This window comes from Heptranchias perlo, chromosome 31 (genome assembly GCF_035084215.1).
Source record: "Heptranchias perlo isolate sHepPer1 chromosome 31, sHepPer1.hap1, whole genome shotgun sequence".
Classification (NCBI taxonomy): domain Eukaryota; kingdom Metazoa; phylum Chordata; class Chondrichthyes; order Hexanchiformes; family Hexanchidae; genus Heptranchias; species Heptranchias perlo.
This window is the reverse complement of record NC_090355.1, coordinates 36,815,501-36,828,298: the sequence shown is the minus strand read 5'-3', so window position 1 is coordinate 36,828,298 and position 12,798 is coordinate 36,815,501. Positions and strand designations below refer to the sequence as shown.

The 12,798-nt window shown below is 49.5% G+C and overlaps 1 protein-coding gene across 1 annotated transcript in view; it reads right to left on the bottom strand.

Moving 5' to 3' along the window:
* Positions 1 to 5,328: 5,328 nt before the first annotated feature.
* LOC137300362 (guanine nucleotide exchange factor VAV2-like) overlaps positions 5,329 to 12,798 on the bottom strand; it is a 51,006-nt gene continuing 43,536 nt past the window's right edge. Inside the window, exons 16-17 of the mRNA XM_067969446.1 lie at positions 8,318 to 8,472; positions 5,329 to 6,920 (exon numbers count right to left, since the gene is read on the bottom strand). Coding sequence (XP_067825547.1) covers positions 6,873 to 6,920; positions 8,318 to 8,472 — 203 coding nt within the window. The 3' untranslated portion in view covers positions 5,329 to 6,872. The remainder of the gene's footprint in view (positions 6,921 to 8,317; positions 8,473 to 12,798) is intronic.

Sequence of the window (12,798 nt, the reverse complement as noted above, 5' to 3'; positions counted from 1 at the left end):
TCCCCAGTGAGAGACACTGTGTCCCCCTCCCCCCAGTGAGAGACACTGTGTCCCCCCTCCCCCCCAGTGAGATACACTGTGTCCCCTCCCCCCCCCAGTGAGATACACTGTGTCCCCTCCCCCCAGTGAGATACACTGTGTCCCCCTCCCCCCCAGTGAGATACACTGTGTCCCCCTCCCCCCCAGTGAGAGACACTGTGTCCCCCCTCCCCCCAGTGAGAGACACTGTGTCCCCCTCCCCCCCAGTGAGATACACTGTGTCCCCTCCCCCCCCCAGTGAGATACACTGTGTCCCCTCCCCCCAGTGAGATACACTGTGTCCCCCTCCCCCCCAGTGAGATACACTGTGTCCCCCTCCCCCCCAGTGAGATACACTGTGTCCCCTCCCCCCAGTGAGATACACTGTGTCCCCCTCCCCCCAGTGAGATACACTGTGTCCCCCTCCCCCCCAGTGAGAGACACTGTGTCCCCCTCCCCCCCAGTGAGAGACACTGTGTCCCCCCTCCCCCCCCCAGTGAGATACACTGTGTCCCCCTCCCCCCCAGTGAGAGACACTGTGTCCCCCTCCCCCCAGTGAGAGACACTGTGTCCCCCCTCCCCCCCAGTGAGATACACTGTGTCCCCCTCCCCCCCCCCAGTGAGATACACTGTGTCCCCTCCCCCCAGTGAGATACACTGTGTCCCCCTCCCCCCCAGTGAGATACACTGTGTCCCCCTCCCCCCCAGTGAGATACACTGTGTCCCCCTCCCCCCGGTGAGATACACTGTGTCCCCCTCCCCCCGGTGAGATACACTGTGTCCCCCTCCCCCCAGTGAGATACACTGTGTCCCCTCCCCCCAGTGAGATACACTGTGTCCCCCTCCCTCCCCCCAGTGAGATACACTGTGTCCCCCTCCCTCCCCAGTGAGATACACTGTGTCCCCCTCCCCCCCCCCCCAGTGAGATACACTGTGTCCCCCTCCCCCCCCCAGTGAGATACACTGTGTCCCCCTCCCCCCAGTGAGATACACTGTGTCCCCCTCCCCCAGTGAGATACACTGTGTCCCCTCCCCCCAGTGAGATACACTGTGTCCCCTCCCCCAAGTGAGATACACTGTGTCCCCCTCCCCCCAGTGAGATACACTGTGTCCCCCTCCCCCCCCCCCAGTGAGATACACTGTGTCCCCCTCCCCTCAGTGAGATACACTGTGTCCCCCCTCCCCCCCAGTGAGATACACTGTGTCCCCTCCCCCCCCCCAGTGAGATACACTGTGTCCCCTCCCCCCCCAGTGAGATACTGTGTCCCCTCCCCCCCCCCAGTGAGATTCACTGTGTCCCCTCCCCCCAGTGAGATACACTGTGTCCCCTCCCCCCCCCAGTGAGATACATTGTGTCCCCTCCCCCCCCAGTGAGATACACTGTGTCCCCTCCCCCCCCAGTGAGATACACTGTGTCCCCTCCCCCCAGTGAGATACACTGTGTCCCCTCCCCCCCCAGTGAGATACACTGTGTCCCCTCCCCCCCCAGTGAGATACACTGTGTCCCCTCCCCCCCAGTGAGATACACTGTGTCCCCTCCCCCCAGTGAGATACACTGTGTCCCCTCCCCCCCCAGTGAGATACACTGTGTCCCCTCCCCCCAGTGAGATACACTGTGTCCCCTCCCCCCCCCAGTGAGATACACTGTGTCCCCCTCCCCCCAGCGAGTTACACTGTGTCCCCCTCCCAGTGAGTTAGTGTCCCACCTCCTAGTTAGTTACACTGTGTTCACGCCCCCCCTCCCCACAGTGTGTTAAACTGTCTCCACCCCCTTCCCCCCACCCCCTCAGGTTGGTTCATAGAATCATAGAAAGTTACGGCACAGAAGGAGGCCGTTCAGCCCATTGTGTCCGTGCCGGCCGAAAATGAGCCACCCAGCCTAATCCCACTTTCCAGCACTTGGTCCGTAGCCCTGTAGGTTACATCCAGGTACTTTTAAAATGAGTTGAGGGTTTCTGCCTCTACCACCCTTTCAAATGTAAGGAATCTTACAACACCAGGTTATAGTCCAACAGTTTTATTTGAAAATCACAAGCTTTCGGAGGCTTTCTCCTTCGTCAGGTGAGTCCCCAGAGAGTTACACTGTGTATCCCCACTCCTCCCAGTTATACTGTGCTCCCCCAGTGAATGTAACACAACTTTCTATGATTCTATGAACCAACCTGGGGGGCGGGGAAGGGGGTGGAGACAGTTTAACACACTGTGGGGGGGGGGCGTGAACACAGTGTAACTAACTAGGAGGTGGGACACTAACTCACTGGGAGGGGAACACAGTGTAACTCGCTGGGGGGCACACTGTGACTTGCTGACGTCACTCACCTGACGAAGGAGAAAGCCTCCGAAAGCTTGTGATTTTCAAATAAAACTGTTGGACTATAACCTGGTGTTGTAAGATTCCTTACATTTGTCAACCCCAGTCCATCACCGGCATCTCCACATCATTACCACCCTCTTAGGCAGTGAGTTCCAGAACCCCATCACCCTCTGGGTGAAAATGTTTTTCCTCAGCTCCCCTCTAATCCTTCCACCAATTACTTTAAATCTATGTCCCCTGGTCACTGACCCCTCTGCTAATGGAAATAGGTCCTTCCTATCCACTCTATCTAGTCCCATTATAATTTTATGCACCTCAATTAAATCTCCCCTCAGCCTCCTTTGTTTAAAAGAAAACAACCCCAGCCTATCCAATCTTTCCTCATAGCTAAAATTCTCCAGTCCTGGCAACATCCTCATAAATCTCCTCTGTACCCTCTCTAGTGCAATCACATCTTTCCTGTAATGTGGTGACCAGAACTGTACGCAGTACTCAAACTGTGGCCTAACTAGTGTTTTATACAGTTCTAGCATAACCTCCCTGCTCTTATATTCTACGCCTTGGCTAATAAAGGAAAGTATTCCATATGCCTTTCAACCACATTATCTACCTGTCCTGCTACCTTCAGGGATCTGTGGACATGCACTCCAAGGTCCCTCACTTCCTCTACACCTCTCAGTATCCTCCCATTTATTGTGTATTCCCGTGCCTTGTTTGCCCTCCCCAAATGCATTACCTCACACGTCTCCGGATTGAATTCCATTTGCCACATTTCTGCCCATCTGACCAGTCCATTGATATCTTCCTGCAGTCTGCAGTTTTCCTCCTCACTATCAACCACATGGCCAACTTTTGTATCATCTGCAAACTTCTTGATCAAGACCCCACATTCAAGTTCAAATCATTAATATATTCCACAAAAAGCAAGGGACCTGGTACCGAGCCCTGCGGGACCCCACTGGAAACAGCCTTCCAGTCACAAAAACACCCCTCGACCATTACCCTTTGCTTCCTGCCACTGAGCCAAGTTTGGATCGAACTAGCCACTTTCCCTTGGATCCCATGGGCTTTTACTTTTCTGACCAGTCTGCCATGTGGGACCTTGTCAAAAGCCTTGCTAAAATCCATGTGGACTACATCAAACGCGCTACCCTCATCGACCCTCCTTGTTACCTGCTCAAAAAATTCAATCAAGTTAGTCAGACACGACCTTCCCTTAACAAACCTATGCTGACTGTCCTTGATTACTCCATGCCTTTCTAAATGACGATTTATGACGTCCCTCAGAATCAATTCCGATAATTTGCCCACCACCGAGGTTAGACTGACTGGCCTGTAAACAATGGTACAATGTTAGCAGTCCTCTAATCCTCCGGCACCACGGGCTGGCGATTGGGTGTTGGTTACACTGTTCCCCCCCCCCCCTCCAGCGAGATGCACCGTGTCTGCCCCTAGTTAGTTACACTATGCCCCCCCCCCCCAATTAGACTGTTCTCCTCCCTTCCCCCCAGCAAGATACAATGTCCCACCCCACGCCCCAGTGAGTTATGGGAGGGGGAAGAGGATGAGATGGTCCATGATTTCTACTAAAATTAATGCAATGCTGCTAAAACGCTGTCACCATAACCACCCCTGTGGCTCATCAGCGATTTCTAGTGAACAACGGTGGTCGATGCCTTAGTGGCTCCGTGCCCTGCCATGTGAAGTACTGACCTCTTACCTGTGACAAGCTTAGATGAATTGGCGAGTGGGTGTTAAAATTGGCCACAGCACCCTCTAGATTAGGGAGTAGAAAAATCAGTCGGGATTCTCACTTCTGGGAACCACAGGGTTATTGGGAGAGGAGAGCACTAGACTCCTCTTTTTTAGTTCATTCATGGGATGTGGGCATCGCTGGCAAGGACGGCATTTATTGCCCATCCCTCATTGCCCTTAAGAAGGTGGTGGTGAGCCGCCTTCTTGAACCGCTGCAGTCCGTGTGGTGACGGTTCTCCCACAGTGCTGTTATGAAGAGAGTTCCAGGATTTTGACCCAGCGACAATGAAGGAACGGCCGATATATTTCCAAGTCGGGATGGTGTGTGACTTGGAGGGGAACGTACAGGTGGTGTTGTTCCCATGCGCCTGCTGCTCTTGTCCTTCTAGGTGGTAGAGGTCGTGGGTTTGGGAGGTGCTGTTGAAGAAGCCGTGGCGAGTTGCTGCAGTGCATCCTGTGGATGGTACACACTGCAGCCACAGTGCGCCGGTGGTGAAGGGAGTGAATGTTTAGGGTGGTGGATGGGGTGCCAATCAAGTGGGCTGCTTTGTCCTGGATGGTGTCAAACTTCTCGAGTGTTGTTGGAGATGCACTCATCCAGGCAAGTGGAGAGTATTCCATCACACTCCTGACTTGTGCCTTGTAGATGGTGGAAAGGCTTTGGGGAGTCAGGAGGTGAGTCACTCGCCGCAGAATACCCAGCCTCTGGCCTACTCTTGTAGCCACAGTATTTATATGGCTGGTCCAGTTAAGTTTCTGGTCAGTGGTGACCGCCAGGATGTTGATGGTGGGGGATTTGGCAATGGTAACGCTGTTGAATGTCAAGGGGAGGTGGTTAGACTCTCTCTTGTTGGAGATGGTCATTGCCTGGCACTTGTCTGGCACAAATGTTACTTGCCACTTATCAGCCCAAGCCTGGATGTTGTCCAGGTCTTGCTGCATTCAGGCTCGGACTGCTTCATTATTCCTCCTGCTGGAAACCACAGGGTTTTCGGGAGCGGAGAGCACCACACACTGCACTCCGCTGTGTGCCTCCCCAGGCCCAATTGCCTTGTGACACTGTCTCGGTTTCACACAGAATGAGAGTCAGCATCTTCAGGTGGGGAATGAACACTTACATTATGAATGAATCCTCATTTCTGCTCCTGGTTCTCTTGTATTTAAAAGTTCGAAGCACTGGATTGTGTGAGGAGAGACATTATAACAAGGGCTGAAACAGCCCAATCTCAACATTCAGAACATGAAAAGAAACGGTTGCTTTAATTTGCTGTTTGTGTGAAACGTGAACAGCCTCAGTCTCACAATCGCTGTCCAATCGGCTTCCCTGTCCCAATATCCCACTTGAATCGGGGTAATGTGGCAGTGACTTGTGCTGAAATCAATGTCCTCGATCATTCCTCTGAGCAACACACCAGGAATCAGTGTCTCCTGGTCTCCCAATCTCCCGCCAGCTTTGTTCAGCATGTTGGCCAATGCAAAAATTGTACCAATTTACATTTTCAATTCACTCTTTAAACAAATTCAGTGATATTTTTAACTATAATTCCATTTAACCCACAATGAACCCAAATATATACACCAGCATCAGCCTTAAAACATTCCCTACAATATTCACATACATTGTGGTATTACTATTTGGTAAAATAATTACAAATTATTTTTAGAAAGGATTCTCACGCTAGCAGATAACACCTCCCATGTGCATACACACCACGTGTACACCTACACCCACCCGCGCGCACAATCCCGCCCGCCCGCCACACACACACAATCCCACGTGCACACACACACACACACAATCCCACGTGCACACACACACACACAATCCCACGTGCACACACACACACACACAATCCCACGTGCACACACACACACACACAATCCCACGTGCACACACACACACACACAATCCCACGTGCACACACACACACACACAATCCCACGTGCACACACACACAATCCCACGTGCACACACACACACACACAATCCCACGTGCACACACACACAATCCCACGTGCACACACACACACACACAATCCCACGTGCGCACACACAATCCCACATGCGCACACACACACAATCCCACGTGCGCACACACACACAATCCCACGTGCGCACACACACACAATCCCACGTGCGCACACACACACAATCCCACGTGCGCACACACACACAATCCCACGTGCGCACACACACACAATCTCACGTGCGCGCACACACACAATCTCACGTGCGCACACACAAATCCCACGTGCACACACACACACACAATCCCACGTGCACACACACACACAACCCCACGTGCACACAAACAATCCCACGTGCACACGCACACAATCCCATGTACACACACAATCCCACACGCACACAATCCCACGTGCACGCTCACACAAATACAATCCCACGTGCACACAATCCCACACGCACACAATCCCACACGCACACAATCCCACGTGCGCGCGTGCACACACACAATCCCACGTGCACACACACAATCCCACGTGCGCGCACACGCACACAATCCCACGTGCACACACACAATCCCACGTGCACACACATCCTTGAACGCACTACTGAAAATTACTTCTAATTCTGATTGGTTGTTCTGAAAAAGGAATTTATATACAACAGAGGGATTCTCATGTTAATCGATCTAAAAATTATTAAAAGTCTCATCAGTAAGATTGCTGAGCAGCCCTCCCCCACTGCCTTCCTGAGTTCCCGCATCACAAGATGTGCAAAAACAATGGCTTCTGGCAGAGTGGATGATATCACATCGACCAATCACGGTAGTCCTTCCTCATCCACATATGTTGAAGGAAACCAGCCAATCTGTGAGTGGGAAAAGAGCCAATCAAGAATCACGAAAAGTAACCACTAGACATGAAACCAAGGAGCCAATCACAACTCAGGGCACAGTGGGTGAACGCATCACTTGGGAGGAGGGGGGTTATTAAAGGGAACAGGGAGTGAGGGGGGGAGAATGGGATTAGACTGGATGGGATATTAAAGGGAACGGGGAGTGAGTGGGGGAGAGTGGGATTAGACTGGATGGGATATTAAAGGGAACGGGGAGTGAGGAGGAGAGTGGGATTAGACTGGATGGGATATTAAAGGGAACGGGGAGTGAGGAGGAGAGTGGGATTAGACTGGGTGGGATATTAAAGGGAACAGGGAGTGAGGAGGAGAGTGGGATTAGACTGGGTGGGATATAATGGGGAGTGAACGGTAGAGTGTTTTTTTATTTCCTTCATGGGATGTGGGCGTCGCTGGCGAGGCCGGCATTTATTGCCCATCCCTAATTGCCCTTGAGAAGGTGGTGGTGAGCCGCCTTCTTGAACCGCTGCAGTCCGTGTGGTGAAGGTTCTCCCACAGTGCTGTTAGGAAGGGAGTTCCAGGATTTTGACCCAGCGACGATGAAGGAACGGCGATATATTTCCAAGTCGGGATGGTGTGTGACTTGGAGGGGAACGTGCAGGTGGTGTTGTTCCCATGTGCCTGCTGCCCTTCTCCTTCTAGGTGATAGAGGTTGTGGGTTTGGGAGGTGCTGTCGAAGAAGCCTTGGCGAGTTGCTGCAGTGCATCCTGTGGATGGTACACACTGCAGCCACAGTGCGCCGGTGGTGAAGGGAGTGAATGTTTAGGGTGGTGGATGGGGTGCCAGTCAAGCGGGCTGCTTTGTCCTGGATGGTGTCGAGCTTCTTGAGTGTTGTTGGAGCTGCACTCATCCAGGCAAGTGGAGAGTATTCCATCACACTCCTGACTTGTGCCTTGTAGATGGTGGAAAGGGTTTGGGGAGTCAGGAGGTGAGTCACTCAGCGCAGAATACCCAGCCTCTGACCTGCTTTTGTAGCCACAGTGTTTATATGGCTGGTCCAGTTAAGTTTCTGGTCAATGGTGACCCCCAGGATGTTGATGGGGGATTCGGTGATGGTAATGCCGTTGAATGTCAATGGGAGGTGGTTAGACTCTCTCTTGTTGGAGATGGTCATTGCCTGGCACTTGTCTGGTACGAATGTTACTTGCCACTTATCAGCCCAAGCCTGGATGTTGTCCAGGTCTTGCTGCATGCGGGCACGGACTGCTTCATTATCTGAGGGGTTGGACTGGTTGGGATATTAAAGGGTACGGGGAGTGAGGGGGAGAGTATGTTTGGACTGGATGGGTTATGTGAGGGGCTTGTTTCTGGGCTGGACTGTTCTCCGATTCCTGTTCTGCTCTGACACTCACTTTGCCGTTTGCTTCACCTTTCCACCATCCCTGGTCCCCCCCGATCTTGCTGTAGATCTTCACCGTGTCTCCTTCCCTCAGTGAGAGCTCGCGCATGTCACGAGCTGCAAACTTATATCGTGCTGTTGCCATGCCAATCGGTCGAGGGTTAAACACTGCCCGAAGACACAAACTAAACTTTAGCAAAGGTGAAGCAGAAAAGGTCAAGACACGACAGAGAAACAATCCAGACCGAATCTCGAAGTGGGATCTTCATGCAAAACCCTGCAGCTCACAGCAACCATTGCTGATGGGTTGAGCTAAAGTTCGTCATGGAACAGAATATTTAAAGAGCTGGCTTTAGGCCCCAAGCAAAATAGCAGAGAGTCAAACAGTTCGGGACATGCGGCGCTGGTTATAACAGCTTGTTCACTGAATCACGCTCTCATTGACCATTACAACAGTGACTACACTTGAAAAAGTACTTCATTGGCTGTAAAGCACTTTGGGACGGCCTGAGGCGGTGAAAGACGCGATAGAAATGCAAGTCTTTCTTTCTTTACTTGTTTTACTTGTAAAGAATCTTACAACACCAGGTTATAATCCAACAATTTTATTTGAAAATCACAAGCTTTCGGAGATTACCTCCTTCGTCAGGTGAATGTGGAAATCCTTGAACGTTTCGCATTTATAGTCAGAGAACAATACCTGGTGATTACAGATAATCTTTCCAACTGCCCGTTATCAAGACAATCAAAGTGTTCAGACAGAGAGGTGTTACCTACAGGACCACCGAATACACAAACGGCCAGAACACAAGACAGAGAGAGAGATGGAGAAACATCCGAAAGCAAGAGAAAGACAGAGAATGACCCATTGTATTAAAAACAGATAACCTTTATTCGCTGGTGGGGTTACGTGTAGCGTGACATGAACCCAAGATCCCGGTTGAGGCCATCCTCATGGGTGCGGAACTTGGCTATCAATTTCTGCTCGACGATTTTGCGTTGTCGTGTGTCTCGAAGGCTGCCTTGGAGAATGCTGACCCGAAGATCGGTGGCTGAATGTCCTTGACTGCTGAAGTGTTCCCCGACTGGGAGGGAACCCTCCTATCTGGCGATTGTTGCGCGGTGTCCGTTCATCCGTTGTCGCAGTATCTGCATGGTCTCGCCAATGTACCATGCTCCGGGGCATCCTTTCCTGCAACGTATGAGGTAGACAATGTTTGCCGAGTCACAGGAGTATGAACCATGTACCTGGTGGGTGGTGTCCTCTCGTGTGATGGTGGTATCCATGTCGATGATCTGGCATGTCTTGCAGAGGTTGCCATGGCAGGGTTGTGTGGTGTCGTGGACGCTGTTCTCTTGAAAGCTAGGTAATTTGCTGCGAACAATGGTCTGTTTGAGGTTGGGTGGCTGTTTAAAGGCGAGTAGTGGAGGCGTGGGGATGGCCTTAGCGAGGTGTTCGTCGTCATTGATGACATGTTGAAGGCTGCGGAGAACATGGCGTAGTTTCTCCGCTCCGGGGAACATGGTTCATACTCCTGTGACTCGGCAAACGTTGTCTACCTCATACGTTGCAGGAAAGGATGCCCCGGAGCATGGTACGTTGGCGAGACCATGCAGACACTGTGACAACGGATGAACGGACACCGCGCAACAATCGCCAAACAGGAAGGTTCCCTCCCAGTCGGGGAACACTTCAGCAGTCAAGGACATTCAGCCACCGATCTTCGGGTAAGGGTTCTACAAGGCGGCCTTTGAGACACACGACAACGCAAAATCGTCGAGCAGAAATTGATAGCCAAGTTCCACACCCATGAGGACGGCCTCAACCGGGATCTTGGGTTCATGTCACGCTGCACGTAACCCCACCAGCGAATAAAGGTTATCTGTTTTTAATACAACGGGTCATTCTCTGTCTTTCTCTTCCTTTCGGATGTTTCTCCCTCTCTCTCTCTGTCTTGTGCTCTGGCTGTTTGTGTATTCGGTGGTCCTGTAGGTAACACCTCTCTGTCTGAACACTTTGATTGCCTTGACAACGGGCAGTTGGAATGATTATCTGTAATCACCAGGTATTGTTCTCTGAATATAAATGCAAAACGTTCAAGGATTTCCACACTCACCTGACGAAGGAGGTAATCTCCGAAAGCTTGTGATTTTCAAATAAAATTGTTGGACTATAACCTGGTGTTGTAAGATTCTTTACATTTGTCAACCCCAGTCCATCACCGGCATCTCCACATCATTTCTTTACTTGGTCAAACAGACAAAATTAAAGGTTCTTTATCTGAATGCACACAGCATTCGTAATAAGATAGATGAATTGACGGCACAAATAGAAACAAATGGGTATGATCTCGTGGCCATTACAGAGACGTGGTTGCAAGGTGACCAAGGTTGGGAGCTAAATATCCAGGGTTATTTAACATTTTGGAAGGATAGGAAAAAAGGTAAAGGTGGTGGGGTAGCTCTGTTAATAAAGGATGAAATTGGTATAATAGTGAGAAATGATCTTGGCTCAGAAGATCAAGATGTCGAATCAATTTGGGTGGAGGTAAGAAATAGCAAGGGAAAGAAATCACTGGTGGGAGTAGTATATAGGCCCCCTAACAGTAGCTACACTGTAGGGCAAAATATAAATCAGGAAATAAGGGGGGCTTGTAAAAAAGGTAATGCAATAATCATGGGCGATTTTAACTTTCACATAGACTGGACAAATCAAATTGGCAAAAATAGCCCTGAGGAGGAGTTCATAGAGTGTATTAGGGACTGTTTCTTAGACCAATACGTCAGGGAACCAACCAGGGAACAGGCCATTTTGGATCTGGTAATGGGTAACGAATCAGGATTAATTAATGATCTCAACGTAAAGGATCCCTTGAAGCAGTGATCATAACATGATAGAATTTCACATCCAGTTTGAGAGCGAGGATCTTGTGTCTGAAACTACTGTATTAAACTTAAATAAGGGCAATTATAAAGGAATGAGGGTGGAATTGGCTAAAGTGGACTGGGTAAACAGATTAGATGGTATGATGGTGGATAAGCAGTGGCAAACATTTAAAAAGATATTTTATGACTCGCAACAAAAATATATCCCTGTGAGGAGGAAAGACTCCACAAAAAGGGTGAACCAACCATGGCTAACTAAGGAAGTCAAGGATGGTATCAGGTTAAAAGAAAAAGCATACAACATGGCAAAGATTACTGGTAAGCCCGAAGATTGGGAAAACTTTAAAAACCAGCAAAGGATGACTAAAAGAATAATAAAGAGGGAGAAAATAAATTATGAGAGTAAACTAGCAAGAAATATAAAAACTGACAGTAAAAGCTTCGACAAGTATATAAAAAGGAAGAGGGTAGCTGAAGTAAACATTGGTCCCTTAGAGAATGATACTGGGGAAATAATAATGGAAAACAAGGAAATGGCAGAGGAATTGAACAGATATTTTGTATCTGTCTTCACAGTAGAAGACACTAATAATGTACCAATAATAGTAGAAAATCAAGAGGCAAAGGGGAGGGAGGAACTAAAAACAATCACTATCACTAGAGAAAAAGTACTAGGTAAACTAATGGGTCTAAAGGCTGACAAGTCCCCTGGACCTGATGGCTTGCATCCGAGGGTCTTAAAGGAAGTGGCTACAGAGATAGTGGGTGCATTGGTTGTAATCTTCCAGAATTCACTAGATTCTGGTAAGGTCCCAGCGGATTGGAAAACCGCAAACGTAACACCCCTATTCAAGAAGGGAGTGAGACAGAAAGCAGGTAACTATAGACCAGTTAGCCTAACATCTGTCATTGGGAAAATGCTAGAATCCATTATTAAGGAAGTAGTAGCAGGACATTTGGAGACTCATAATACAATCAAGGAGAGTCAACATGGTTTTATGAAGGGGAAATCCTGTCTGACAAATTTATTAGAGTTCTTTGAAGAAGTAACAGGCAGGGTGGATAAAGGGGAACCAATGGATGCAGTATATTTGGATTTTCAAAAGGCATTCGATAAGGTACCACATAAAAGGTTACTGCACAAGATAAGAGCTCATGGTGTTGGGTGTAATATACTGGCATGGATAGAGGATTGGCTAACGAACAGAAAACAAAGAGTCGGGATAAAAGGGTCATTTTCGAAATGGCAATCTGTAACTAGTGGGGTGCCGCAGGGCTCAGTGCTGGGGCCTCAACTATTTACAATATATATCAATGACTTGGATGAAGGAACAGAGTGTCTTGTGGCCAAATTTGCTGATGATACAAAGATAGTTGGAAAAGTAAGTTGAGATGGGAACATAAAGTGTCTGCAAAGGGATATTGACAGGTTAAGCAAATGGGCAAAAATTTGGCAGATGGAATATGTGGGAAAATGTGAAGTCTCCACTTTGGGAGGAAAAATAAAAAAGCAAAATATTATCTGAATGGAGAAATATTACAAAATGCTGCGGTACAGAGGGATCTGGGTGTCCTCGTACATGAAACACAAAAAGTCAACATACAGGT